The 14,816-nt window shown below is 42.7% G+C and overlaps 1 protein-coding gene across 13 annotated transcripts in view; it reads right to left on the reverse strand.

Annotated features, from left to right (window-relative positions):
• The window catches only part of KCNIP4 (potassium voltage-gated channel interacting protein 4), a 405,833-nt gene that overhangs the window by 19,842 nt on the left and 371,175 nt on the right, over positions 1 to 14,816 (reverse strand). For all 13 annotated transcript variants that reach the window (XM_081876473.1, XM_081876478.1, XM_081876482.1 and 10 more), the window contains one exon: positions 4,204 to 4,273. In XM_081876473.1, coding sequence (XP_081732599.1) covers positions 4,204 to 4,273 — 70 coding nt within the window. The remainder of the gene's footprint in view (positions 1 to 4,203; positions 4,274 to 14,816) is intronic.

The following is a 14,816-nucleotide window of genomic DNA, read 5'->3' on the forward strand; positions in this document are numbered from 1 at the left end:
TCTGCATTGCAGAGCATTGGACTAGATGTCCATTGTGGTTCCTTCCAACTCTTAAGATTCCATGAGCATTGGGACACACAAGACACAAATCCGCCTGCATGCAAAGCAGATGTTGGACCACCAAGCTGTGGTTCTACCCCTTGTGCTTTCTTTCCCAACATGAGAAAGTGAATGAATGGCATCTTCAAGTGGAAAGATCTGGTGAAGAACGTCTTAAGAGCACGAGATTGTGCGCAACTCCTATTCAATTCAACGGGACTTGCCCAAGAGAAATCCCCAATGGATTGCTCTTAAAGAACGATGAGTGAAAACACAATTATACACTGGCTGATAAAATATACAAAGGGGGAAAACGTTGAAGACAGAGAAGCTGTAATAAATAGTAGAAGAATATCTTGAGTAACGAGAGGGAAAAGAATACAAAGTGGGTGATCGCATATGACCCACATTATACTGTCGCAGGAACCCCCCCCCCAATCATTCAGTTTGTACAAACTTCACACACACTCACACACTACATATGCTACACTTCTGTTATAAATTCATAGAAAATCAACCATACATCGGATTTCCACTCTTCCACTTTTATTTTACTCCATGAAGGAAGGACTACAAAATGGGGAAGGTTTGATACAGGGCAGCCATAATCCCTTCACCATACCAGCACATACACAGGAGCCCTGCCCAGTTGCTATGCCAACCCTGATGGTCCTAGACAGAAGACCATCAAGATCACAAAGAACTTGCATATGGGAGTGGATTCAGCACAGACTGGAACAAAGGACAATAATCAGCTCTTCCCTCTGGGGGCAGGAAACTGCAAACTCCCCTCTGTCACCTGGAAAGTACTCATGGGGAGGGGGAAAGGGGGAACCAGCCAGGTGACAGGACACTCAGGTTACCACCACAACCCCTCCCTCAACCCCTCCTTTCTGTGATGTATGAATGATGTTTCTGGGGGTTGTCTTGATCTACAGGGTGGCAATTTCAAAAATCTTTATAAGACCTTGCACACAATTTTTCTGGGTCCTTCCTCTCTCCTGCAAGTGAGGGGAGCACCCTGTTGCAACAGTTCAATAAAGGCCAAGCCTACAGGCTGCTGTTTTGCTCCAAGTTATTCTGGTTGGTGTCTTTGTTTTTGTCCAAGGGAGCTCTCAGATTTTTCCGTTAACATACTCAAATGTATAAGATCTGGAAATTACCAGTGACAAATGCCCAGTTCTGTTGAGAGAGACAAAGCAGCAGGCCTAGCAAAACAAAGGAAAACCCATAGAGATAATTGGGGAATCACAAATCCACACCAGCTTTAGGGTCTGACTCACGGTTCAACTGCCGCCTACATTTCCTTCTGCACACACAAATGTAAGATACTGTAGGAGGGGAATAATCATGAACATACAGGCACATACAGAGCTTATAAAGAATTATCTACTGTGTTGTCAGTTCTCACGAACTCGCAGCAATTTCGCAGGAGGGTGGGCCCTTTTAAATCTCCAACTTTTATTTTCACAATTAAAGACTCTTTATCAGTTAGAACACTTGGAACAGGCAAGCTTAAACTCTTCAATGAGGGCTTTATTTTAGATTTTGGAGATTAGGGTGGCAAAGAGATTTCAGTAGAGGGAGCACGGCAAGGTTCTAAGGCCGACTCTTGAATGGATTCAAATTAAATCTCAAGAACAACAAAGGAAAAAATCCCTGTGCAAATGTTAAGAGCACTTGTAGTTAATTTCTTTTTCTATGGTTCATTATATGTGTAGCAATGTCGGGAATATAATTAAGATATTCACACACAAACATATGACAGACTCTAGATGGCCCTGATGGCTACCCATTTAACAGAGAACCAAAGTCTGCAATGAGAGTTGGAGGAAAGTTAATGGGCCTTTCAGGGCTAAATAATATTTTGACTTTTTGGATATTGTTTGAATGAAAAATGGAGTCTCGTTATTCCATGCTATGGCCTTGTAGAGTGAATACAGTCGTACCTTGGATCCTGAATGTCTTGCGAGTCGAACATTTTGGCTCCCGAACGCCGCAAACCCAGAAGTGAGTGTTCTGGTTTGCGAACATTCTTTGGAACCCGGATGTCCGATGGGGCTTCAGTGGCTTCCGATTGGCTGCAGGAGCTTCCTGCAGCCAATCGGAAGCCACGCTTTGGTTTCCAAACATTTTGGAAGTCAAACGGACTTGCAGAACATGTTCCGTTTGACTTCCGAGGAACGACTGTATTCCAAAGTTGTAGCTAAGAATAAAGTGTTTTTCGCTTGAGTGGACATACAGTGCTCTAAAGATCTGCCTGCTTACTTGCTTTAATATTAAGATGCTGGGAATTTAACAGAGAAGAGAAATGAATGAATGATAGATATCTACATATCTTGTTGACTTTTAATCTAACCTTACTTTTAACTTTTTTTTAATCCATTCTACTTTATTACTATCCAAGAAACCATATCTTTATAATATTTGTCCCTTGTCTAAGTCATGGGTGGGGAACTGGATCTGGGTGGTGGGCCAAGTCATGATCTCCCCCACCCTGTGGTAATCGCATGGTAAAAGGTAAAGGACCCCTGGACGGTTAAGTCCAGTCAAAGGCAACTATGGGGTTGTGGCACTCATCTCGCTTTCAGGCCAAGGGAGCCGGTGTTTGTCCACAGACAGCTTTCCGGGTCATGTTGTCAGCAGGACTAAACGGCTTCTGGCACAACAGGACACTGTGACGGAAACCAGAGCGCACGGAAACACCGTTTACTTGTATTTGCGTGCTTTCAAACTGCTAGGTTGGCAGGAGCTGGGACAGAGCAATGGGAGCTCACCCCGTCGCGGGGATTCAAACTCCAACCTTCTGATCAGCAAGCCCAAGAGGCTCAGTGGTTTAGACAACACCATGACATCAGGTGGGCTTTTTTGCCCTGTGCTTGCAGAGCCCATTTCAAAGCGCTCCACAAGATAGGAAGGGGCTCAGCAAGACCTGACAATGTGCTTTGCACAAAGTCAAAGACCTGACTTTGAAGTGCTTTACACAGGGGCTTTTCAAGCACCGCCAATCAGATGATTTAAGCAGAACCCCCTCCTGCTGCAGTTTCCCCAAAGCTCAGTACTGAGTTTTGCAAGACCCTACCCACTTGGGCTCCTTTGGGACCTCAAGGCTTTGTTAGTAAACAGGGCGACAGGGAATATATGAATTTACCGTATTTTTCGTCACATAGGACGCTCCGTCCCATAGGACACACCTAGTTTTTGGGGGGGGAAATAAAGGAAATCCCCCCCCTTTATTCCCCCCCCCAAACCAGGTCGGGGAAACCGAACCAGGTCGAGGAACAGCGGGATGGCAGCGCTGCGCCTCCTTGCTGTCCCCCAAGCTTGTGGGGCTGGCCGATGTCTGTCCCGCGGGCGGGGCGCTCTGCTATCCGCAGCGTAGGGTGCCCTGAGGGAACTCCCGCAGGGCTCCCCACGCTGCGGATGTCTGTCCCACGTGCGGGGTGCTCTGCTTCAGGCCGCCCCTAGCGCCAGGCGGCAGGCTGCTATCCGCAGCGTGGGGAGCCCTGCGGGGAACTCCCGCAGGGCTCCAACACGCCGTGGATGTCTGTCCGGCGTGCAGGGCGCTCTGCTTCAGGGCGTTGTTCGCGCCAGGCGGCAGGCTGCTATCCACAGCGTAAGGAGCCCTGCGGGACCCTGCGGATGTGTTCCCGAAGCGCCGGGCGCTCTGCCTTCAGGGCGCCCGACGCTCCGGGAAGCAGGCTGCTATCCGCAGTGTAGACAGCCCTGCGGGACCTCCCTCAGGGCTGCCTAGGCTGCGGATGTGTTCCTGAAGCCTGGAGAGCCTCTTCAAGCTTCAGCGAAAGCCTGCATTCGCCCCATAGGATGCACCCAGATTTCCCCTTCATTTTTGGAGGGGAAAAAGTGCGTCCTATAGGGCGAAAAATACGGTAACTATTGCTTTTGTTACTTGTCCGGAGCCTTTGGGATGGAGCAAGCTGTACATCTAAGCAAACAAATTGCAGATTGTGTGCTTTTATAAATAGATATTGCTAGTAGGTATTTCCACTCTTTAATTAAAACCCTGAAGTACTTCTGTCCACCCATTAAGTAGTATAAAAGGCTTAATTAACTAGAACAACAACCTGTTTAGGCCAAATTTCAAAGCAATTATGGCAATTGGTTGTGCATGCAAACAAGACTAATTATGCGCAGAGTACTCACCTCCCTGTGGGAAGAACTGAGAGTAAATCTCTTTGAAGGTCTCTTCATTAACAATCCCACTGGGACATTCCTAAGGAAAGTGGCAAGGAATGCATATGAATAACATGCCTATGTACAAATTGTACAAGAGACTGCAAACAGCGAGGATTTTACCACTACCAAACAAGAGATTTCGAAAACTACTTTACAAAAGTTCTTTTCTGCTAAAGGGGCCAAAGCCTGTCCAAACTCTATTTCTCCAGAAGCAGGGAAGTTCACATACTAGCTCCCCCATCTCCTAGCAGGGATATTCACTGCAAGGAGAAATGTGAGTAGCATTGTTATATTCCTGACACATTCTACGCTGCTTGCATTAAAATAAGTTGAGCTGATATCTGCAGTGATCAGTGTGATCTTGATATCCTGATTCAAAGAGGAACTAGAAAGATAATTTTGCTGAGCAAAGTGAGGCTATCGGAAGAACTGGCATCGGTCAGGGGCACACCGTTATGTCTCAACCCTACCTTGATCTCTGCCCCCATTTACAAAAGATGTACAGTGCACCAAACTATAATACAGTAGTACCTTGGTTCTCGAACTTAATCCGTTCTGGAAGTCCGTTCCAAAACTAAAACATTCCAAAAGCAAGGCGCGCTTTCCCACAGAAAGTAATGCAAAATGGAATTCATTAATCCATTCCAGGCTGTTGAAAAACTACCCCTAAAATGCTTCTCCCCACTGTCCCAGTCAGTGCGATCTTGTGATCTCTCTCTCTCACGTCAAAGCAGATGGTCTGCAGAGCACTGCCGGGACGCTTCTCCCCACCTCCCCAATCAGCGTGGTCTCTCTAAAAATGGAAGCGCAACACTAAAAACGGAAGCTCAGGACACGTTCGACTTCCAAAAAATAATTCGAGAACCAGAACGCTCACTTCTGGGTTTGCGACGTTCGGGTTCTAAGTTGTTCGTAAACTAGGCTGTTCGAGAACCAAGGTATCACTGTATCTGCTTTTATAACTGAGATTTTAGAACAAAGGCTGTTGAGCATATTTAGGATGCAATTCTACATATCAAGTTTGTAGTGCAGCTTGAGGCTTTCTCTCTCTCTCTCTCTCTCTCACACACACACACACCTGTTTTCAAGAAGACCAAAAATATGTTGAACATGCCTTTTTTGTGATCACGTCAGGTGCCTGAGGGTGTTGTGAGACCTGGCTCTGTTTTTGAGGGGCGAGTAGGGTTGGTGGCCAAGAACAGAAACTAAAAGTGATATCAAGATTCTCAGGAAATGGGTTGTGGAAATCATTTTCCTGGGAAACAAACTACTGCTTTGATTGGCTGAAAGATGAAAGGCACAATGTTTTTGGATAAGGTTGCTAGAGAGAAGGTGAAGAAGGAGAGCTGTTTCTGTTTGTTTAGCTATGGCTATTGAAAGCAGAAGGGAAGCCCAGACACACACTCAAGATATGACTTCATAATGAAAATAGCACCCAATGTGCCTTAAAAGAGAAATAACTTCCCAACTGAAGCTACTGAGAAACAAGCTGTACCTGCACAATGGGGGAGGGGAACAGCATAGAAACACCTTTCTACATATCAAAACCCTGCGCACTCCTTGGTCCTGAATGGGTAAACTGTGCCCCGGAAGGACCAGGTGTGCAGCCTGGGAGTCATTTTGGACTCTCAGCTGTCCATGGAGGTGCAGGTCAATTGTGTGTCCAGGGCGGCTGTCTACCAGCTCCATCTGGTTTGTTGGCTAAGACCCTACCTGGCTGCAGACTGTCTTGCCAGAGTGGTGCATGCTCTGGTTATCTCCCGCCTGGACAACTTCAATGCTACTTTTGAAGGTGACTCAGAAACTACAACTCATCCAGAATGCAGCAGCTAGGCAGGTGATTGGGAGCGGCTGCCGGAACCACACACCACCAGTCCTAAAGGATCTACCCTGGCTTCCAGTGCGTTTCTGAGCACTATTTAAAGTGTTAGTGCTGACCTTTAAAGCCCTAAACAGCCTCAGCCCAGTATACCTGAAGGAGCGTCTCCACCCCCATCATTCAGCCCGGACACTGAGGTCCAGCGCTGAGGGCCTTCTGGCAGTTCCCTCTCTGTGGGGTTACAGGGAACCAGGCAGAGGGCCTTCTTGGCAGTGGTGCCCATCCTGTTGAATGCCCTCCCATCAGATGCCAAAGAGATAAACAGCTATTTGACTTTTAGAAGACATCCGAAGGCATCCCTGTTCAGGGAAATTTTTAATGGCTGGTGTTTTATTGTACTTTTAATATTTTGTTAGGAGCCTCCCAGAGTGGCTGGGGCAACCCAGTCAGATGGGTGGCATTTAAATAAAATAATAATATTGTTATTGTTATTATAAAATGAAATGAAAGTTATGACTTCAGCCACGAGAGTTCAGGTACAAGAGCATTTCACCATGCAGGGCTTTCAAAATATTTTCTTTAGCTACATACTCTGCCATTTATAAAGTTCCCATACATCATTATTACACGTCCTTTCACCAGCTAGTAATAGAAATGGTAGAAGGAATGTTCGTTACCAAAGTTTGGACCAAGAAGCTGCAGGAAAGCCCTCACAAAATGGCTGGCTTAGGGGTTCATGCTTCTAACTTCCTTTCTGTCATGAACAGGAAAAGCTGCCGTTTTAAAAATTCCACACACAAAATGCTACTATTTACAATGGTCTGTAATAAAACTTAAAGTTCTGCTTTCTAGTGGGAGTTTCAGCATTCTTAGACACAAGAGGGCAGCAATGTGCTCAATAACAACAACAAAAAACAACCCTTACAAAAACCAAGTCCATTGTATAATATTTCAGCATCCTATCACAGCACCACAATATCCGTAAGCAACCATATGATTAATTATGTGGAAGGGGAATAATAAAAATGATCTTTTAAGTTTCTTAGCTTCTCGAGTAATTTATCAGATTTGAAAAGTGCAATGAGTTTCACTGTGCAAGTCCTCTAGCTATGGGTCAGTGTCTTAAGGGTGTTTTGAACATGACTGCCCCTTGGAGATCAACTAGAGGGCAGATTTCTCACAGTCCAAGTGTTACACCAACAATACGTTAATTTCCTGAAGCTAAAAATAGCAGTTTTATTTTCGGAATAGCCAAGCCTCAGTAGTCTTGCTCAGACATACTGTTCTTTTCCAATTCAGCACCCTTTTGCTATGCATATGTTTCAGTTTCCAATATTCTGCCAACATTTCTTGGTCACAAAAAGAAGCCATAGCAGTGCTACACAGATAGGAGCTGGCTTCCTTCTTTGCAGCTCCCACTCAGTCCAATAAGCCAAAGGTCCAGTTCACATATCATGATAAAGGTAAAGATAAAGGGACCCCTGACCATTAGGTCCAGTCGTGGATGACTCTGGGGTTGTGGCGCTCATCTCGCTTTATTGGCGTACAGCTTCCGGGTCATGTGGCCAGCATGACTAAGCCGCTTCTGGCGAACCAGAGCAGCACATGGAAACGCCGTTTACTTTCCCGCCGAAGCGGTACCTATTTATCTACTTGCACTTTGACGTGCTTTCGAACTGCTAGGTTGGCATGAGCAGGGACTGAGCAGCGGGAGCTCACACCGTCACGGGGATTCAAACCGCCAACCTTCTGATCAGCAAGTCCTAGGCTCTGTGGTTTAACCCACAGCGATAAGTCACTGCTAATAGTTTGTTGCGTGTGAAGACCCCCAAACCCCCTCCAAAATAAATCACGCAGGACACAGAATATTTGTTTAAGATTTTTAGTGTTAATTTGGCCACAACTTTATTGATTACAGCATGTGAGTGGTTGCTTAGGCATTGGTTCAGACTACCTGAACCTGCACCGGCAGGAACAGGACTGACACCTGGAACCTCCAGAGGTCAGTAAGGGAAAACATACTGGGGGAGCACAGAGGCGGATTTCTGCCTCTTAGTTCACCCCAGATGCTCCCAGGAACTCTGGCATGGCCCTACCCCTGAGAGGGGATTGGACAGAGCAAATCAAGCCCCTGGATACCTTTAACGGAATTCCCTAGCAGCAATAACAAAAAAATGAGGGGCAGGCACAGCCAATCCATAACCCCCTCCACCGAAGAATGAACCAATGCCTAACCGCCAACCTTACAAAGTTTTGACAATTTGATACACGGTTGGCAAAACCCAAGTGGCACCAGCCCCTGTGATATATTTTAATGACAGCAGTATATGAGTGTTTAAAATAAAATAATTAGCTAGGATTTTGTAAGTGCAGAAATGAAAGGAAGATAAAGTTGCAACCAATGAGGAATGGATAAGTAAGATAACGGGCCTTGCAAAATTAACAGCAAAATGAAGAGAATCTAATGATGACTGTTTTATGGAAGAATGGATGCCTTTTTCGGTCTATTTAAAGAAATATTATATATATATATTTTTTTAAAAAATAATTTTTATTCAATTTTTAAAACACATAATTAAAAGACAAACACATCACAAAACACAAACAAACATAAACAAATCAAACATAAATAAATTCATAATCTTATATTCTTGTAACTTCTTTCAATCGACTTCCCCATACCTCCCTTTCGCTGCATCCTTATTTTAAAAAGAATTTTTTTAGCAACCCTTTAGTCAATTTATCCATTTAGTTCCCTTCATTAAATTCCCATAAATTTGTTGGTTACAGCTGTAATTCTCTGCTTCTTACCCCTTGACATCTTAACACTCCTCAATTTTACAACAGTTTTTAAGATATATTTTAAATTTCTTCCAGTCTTCTTCCACTTCCTCTTTCCCCTGGTCACGAATTCTGCCAGTCATCTCTGCCAGTCCCATGAAGTCAATCACCTTTGTCTGCCATTCTTCCAGAGTAGGTAGTTCTTGCATCTTCCAATACTTTGCCAGAAGAATTCTTGCTGCAGTAGTAGCATACATAAAGAAAATCCTATCCTTCTTTGGCACCAATTGGCCAACCATGCCCAGGAGAAAAGCCTCTGGTTTTTTAGTAAATGTCCATTTAAGGACTTTCTTAATTTCATTATAGATCATTTCCCAGAATGCTTTCACCCTCGGGCAGGTCCACCATAGGTGATAGAAGGTACCTTCATTCTCATTACATTTCCAGCATTTATTATTGGGCAAATGATAAATTTTTGCAAGCTTGACTGGGGTCATGTACCACCTGTAGATCATTTTCATTATATTTTCTTTTAAGGCATTACATGCCGTGAACTTAACACCAGTGGTCCATAACTGTTCCCAGTCAGCGAACATAATGTCATGACCGATATCCTGTGCCCATTTAATCATAGCTGATTTCACCGTTTCCTCCTGTGTATTCCATTTAAGCAGCAAATTATACATTCTTGACAGATTCTTAGTATTGGGTTCTAACAGTTCCGTTTCTAACTTTGACCTCTCCTTCTGAAACCCTATTTTCCTGTCCTCTTTAAATGTCTCATTTATCTGGTGGTAATGCAGCCAATCTCGAACTTTGGACTTTAGTTTTTCATAACTCTGAAGCTTAACCCTTTCACCTTCATATTCTAAGATTTCACAATATTTTGGCCATTTAGAATCCATATTAAGTTTTTTCACCCCCTTGGCTTCCATTGGTGACAACCACCTGGGAGTTTTACTTTCCAATAGGTCTTTGTATCTGCTCCAAACATTATATAATGCTTTTCTAACAATATGGTTTTTAAAACCTTTGTACACCATTGCCTTGTTATACCATAAGTATGCATGCCAACCAAAACTATTATCATATCCTTCCAAATCTAAAATGTCTGTGTTCTCAAGAAGTAGCCAGTCTTTCAGCCAGCAGAAAGCTGCTGCTTCGTAATATAATCTTAAGTCCGGCAGGGCAAACCCCCCTCTATCTTTTGCATCAGTTAAAATCTTAAACTTTATTCTGGGCTTTTTGCCCTGCCAGACAAATTTTGATATATCTTTCTGCCACCTCTTGAAACAATCCATCTTGTCCAGAATTTGTAGGGTCTGAAACAAAAATAGCATTCTAGGCAGTACATTCATCTTAATAGTAGCAATTCGACCTAACAAGGACAGTTTCAACCTTGACCATGTTTCTAAATCTTTCTTTACTTCTGACCAACATTTTTCATAATTGTCTTTAAATAAATTCAGATTCTTAGATGTTAAGTTTACCCCCAGGTATTTCACTTTTTTCGTTATTTCCAAACCTGTTTCACTCTGAAACCTCTCTCTTTCTTCCATTGTTAAATTTTTCTCCAAAACCTTTGTTTTCTGTTTATTCAATTTAAATCCTGCTACTTGACCAAATATTTCAATTAGTTCTAACACTCTTTTAGTACTAGTGTCTGGCTGTTGCAAGGTCAAAACTAGGTCATCTGCAAATGCTCTTAATTTATAATGTCTGGCTCCGACCTGAACTCCTTTAACCAACTGGTCCCTTCTAATCATATTTAACAAAACCTCCAGGACTGATATAAAAAGCAGAGGGGATATTGGGCAACCCTGTCGTGTACCTTTTTCTATAGGTATTTCTTCCGTTACCACATTGTTTACAATTAACTTTGCTTTTTGTTCCGAATATATTGCACCTATACCATTTTCAAAACCTTGGCCTACCCCTATCCCTTGGAGATTCTTTTTCATAAAGCTCCAACAAATGTTGTCAAAGGCTTTCTCCGCATCCACGAAAATTAAAACAGCCTTTCTATTAATGTCAACTTCTAACAGCTCCAAAATGTCGATAATGTTCCTCACATTGTCTGACATATGCCTCCCTGGGAGAAAGCCAGTTTGGTCCTTATGAATCTCCCCTAATAACACTCTCTTCAATCTTTTTGCCAAAATGTCTGCAAAAATTTTATAATCCACATTGAGTAAAGATATAGGGCGGTAGTTTTTAACCTGGTTTTTTTCAGTCTCTGTTTTCGGTATAAGTGAGATGAAAGCCTCTTTCCACGATTCAGGTGCCTTTTTCCCCTCCATAATTTCATTGCAAACTTCCTTTAATGGTTGTATTAACCAATCCTTCAGCATTTTGTAGTATCTGGCAGTCAAACCATCTGGTCCTGGTGATTTTCCCAGTTGCATATTCTGAATGGCACCCTCTATCTCTTGTTCTGTTATTTTCTCATTCAAGATCCTTTTATTTTGTTCTGAAATTTTTGGTAATCCATAGTTTCTAAGGAATTCTTCAATTTCTTGTTCATTTACTGGCCCTTGTGTATATAATTTCCTAAAAAAACTTTGAAAACAATTACTTATCTCGTTGGGTTTGTAGATAGTCTTTCCCTCCATCTCTAAACTCGTCACTGTATTCAATTTCTGCCTCTTTTTTAGTTGCCATGACAAAAGTTTCCCACATTTATCTGCAGATTCAAATGTTTTTTGTCTCATTTGCTTTATTTTCCATTCTATTTCTTGATTCATCAATTCCATATATTGCGTCTGATAATACTTTATCTCTCTCAAGATCTCTTGAGACTTTGGTTTGGACCTCAATTTCTTTTCTCCTTCTTTCATTTTTCCTAGAATTTTTTCTTTCCTCTCATTTTGTCTTTTCCTCTATAAAGAGTTCTATAAAGAATGTTTTTTGGGCCTTTTTATAAATCTCTTCATCTTTAAATAGGGTGTCATTCATTCTCCATCTAAAGGATCCGGTTGTTGTTAATTTCATCTCCATCTTTACAGCATTATGGTCGGAGCAGGTTTTTGGGCAGATTTCTATTTTTTTGGTTCTTGGCGCCAGGCTGCTAGTAATCCAGATTTGGTCAATTCTTGTCCATGTCATTTTTGCTTCAGAAAAGAAGGTTCCCTCTCTTTCAAGAGGGTTCCTTATTCTCCAGATATCAATCAAGTCCATAGTTTCAGTCATTTCAAAAAAAGTCTTTGGTAGTCTCCCCTCCTTTGAGATCACTTGTCTCTGTGCTTTATCCATGTTTGTGGAGACGACTCCATTCATATCTCCCATCAATACGATTTTATGATCCAGAAAGTCCATTAAAGTCTCATGCAACTTCTTAAAAAATTCAGCCTTCCCTTCATTTGGTGCATAAACTCCGACTATCAGAATTTTTTCTCCTTGAATTTGTATTTCAATTGCCAGGTATCTTCCTTGTTCATCTTTAAATATCATTTTTGGAGCCAGTTTTTCTTTTGCATAGATCACCACTCCTCTTTTCTTCACTTTGTCTGATGAGATAAATTCCTGTCCCAGTCTCTTATTTATCAATAATTTCCTGTGTGTCCTGGCAATATGGGTTTCTTGCAAACATATTAGGTCTAACTGCTCTCTCTTCAAAATATGAAAAACTTGGCGTCTTCTTCGGGGAAGGTTCAAACCATTACAATTCCAGCTAAGAAGTTGCAGAGACATTTTGTTACTAAGTACCTGTTCCTCCAACTGCTCCAAGTTTCTGTTCTTCTTCTGATGGTGGTAACAAAAGTCCAAATGACAGGTTAGCAATATCAGTTGGTTCTTCCTTGTCTACAGTTCCTTTCTGCAAGTCTTCCCGGTATCTCCCCAAAAACTGTTCTTTATCTTGGATTGTTCTTATTTTGATCTTCCTTCCTTTGAAGTTAAAGGACAAGCCCTGTGGAAATTCCCATCTAAAAGGAATGGCGTTTTTCTTCAGCAGGTCAACCAATTCTTTAAAGAGGGTTCTCACCTCCAAAATGTATTTAGGGATATCTTTAAAAATCTGTACTTGAGAATTCTGGATCACCAAGGCTTTTTGACAGTGTAGGTTCAATATTTTATCTCTCTGTTCCTTGGATCCCAATGTGATTAAACAATCCCTTGGTTTCTTTGCCTGCCTCCTGCCTAGCCGAAAGGCTGTTGTTATTTCAATCTCAACTCCTTCTCCTTCTCCCCATTCCTCATGCCAAAATTCTGCAAAGTTGTTTTTAAGGAATCCCACAAGGTTGTCCCCCTCACTCTCAGGAACCAGTCTAAGTTTCAGATTCTTCTCCTTTCTCTGTAGTTCCCATAAAGAGAGGGTTGCATCATGTTCATTTACTTTTTTTTCAATCGGCTCAAATCTTCCCCTTGTCTCCTCTGCAGTATTTTTTGCACTTTCAGCAATCCTTCGTGTTTCAGAACTTTCTTGAATTAATTTATTTATAGAATCTGTGTTAGATGACACGCTTGCCGTGTTCAAGTCCAATCTTGCTGTCAATTCTGTCAATTTTTTAGAATTTTCTGTGGACTGCTTTGTCAGTTCTATGGATTGCTTTGTCAGTGCTTCCAAAGATTGATTTATTCTGACCAGTGCCTGAGTCATAGAATCCATAGAAGCTGTTACTGTCTTTTCCTGTGCAGCTGGTGTTGTATCTGATGTTGAGCCCCTTCTCTTCTGTGCTTGTGCTTGCGCTTGTTTTGATTTATGTCTAGTTACTATCTCATCCACAGGGCCACTCATGGCCTCAAGGTCGTTCTCACAGAGAAGACTTGCAAGTGGAAAATCCCACTGTTTCTTTTTTCAATGTAAAAGTTTCTCTTTAAACCCTCTAGAGGGAGCTTTCAATTGTATCCAAAAGGAAATGGGTAACAAAGAAGCAAGGGAAACAGAGCAATGAGCCAAAAGTTCAAGAGTCGATACTGTAAATCCACAAATGTTTCAGTTTAACCAAAAGTTCAACAGATTTATTAAAATCCAACAGCTTAGTTTCCAACAAAACCTTACTTTGTATCCAATTTAGGCTGACAGTTCTCCTTTCCCGGTGCCTTGCTCAGGCAGCCCGATCTGGGGGAGTTTGGCAGTGAAAGGTCTTTTTTCTACAATTATTTCCGCGCAGGAACAATATCCGATTTTATCTTCCCCCCTTCTCCTGCCAATTGGGGGGAGTATTTAAGTCCGATGTCAGGTTTGACAGTTTGCAAAAGGTTTTTTCTTTCAAATACGGCTTGCTATTTTCGTTGCTTTGCTAATCATGCAGTTCGGGGGGGGCAGACTTCCTTGTTTAGTGCCTTCCCCGTTTTCAGCCAATTTTCAAATTTAGTGTCCCGTTAAGTCCCTCAATCTTACTCACGGGTGTTGCAGTCAATTCTTTATTTCAGGAAGGAATCGGCGCTCTCCGTTCATGGCGACGCGGCTTCACTCCACAAGCTGGGTAGCGACTCTCAGCACCGTGCTCACCCCGATGCCGCTCCGGAGCCTTTAAAAAGGCTCCTTTACAGTACCGGGGGGGCGCAAAAGGTGCCCGCCGAGTCTCCTTGTTTACAGGCTTCCGCGCCTGTAATTTTAGGGGTCCCCCGCTCGCCATAGCGGGTCAGACCCGAACTTGCGGAGCAGTCCTGCCTCGGAGCTCGAGGCTAGAACCGCCATTAAACGATGGCGCCGACCGGAAGTCTATTTAAAGAAATATTATAGTACGATGAATTCGCGGGCAGGATTTGAGCTATGAGCAACAGAAGTAGTAATTCAATTATAATATTGTGGTTATGATTTGATAACTGGAAGATAGGGTTCAGCAGAAGGGGTGCACCTCTACCGGAGCTGTTACTTGCTGTGCAATATTAGCATGGAATCGCAAGCAGATTTTTTTAACTTTGTTGTGTTTATCTTCTTGATATTTCATATAACTATATGATTCTGACAATAACTACAGTAGTCAGAGGTTCTCGCCTCTGAGGTCACCAAGTAGACTGTGTAGAAATAGGAACT

Source organism: Podarcis erhardii (assembly GCF_964252035.2).
Source record: "Podarcis erhardii genome assembly, chromosome: 9".
In the NCBI taxonomy this organism is placed as follows: domain Eukaryota; kingdom Metazoa; phylum Chordata; class Lepidosauria; order Squamata; family Lacertidae; genus Podarcis; species Podarcis erhardii.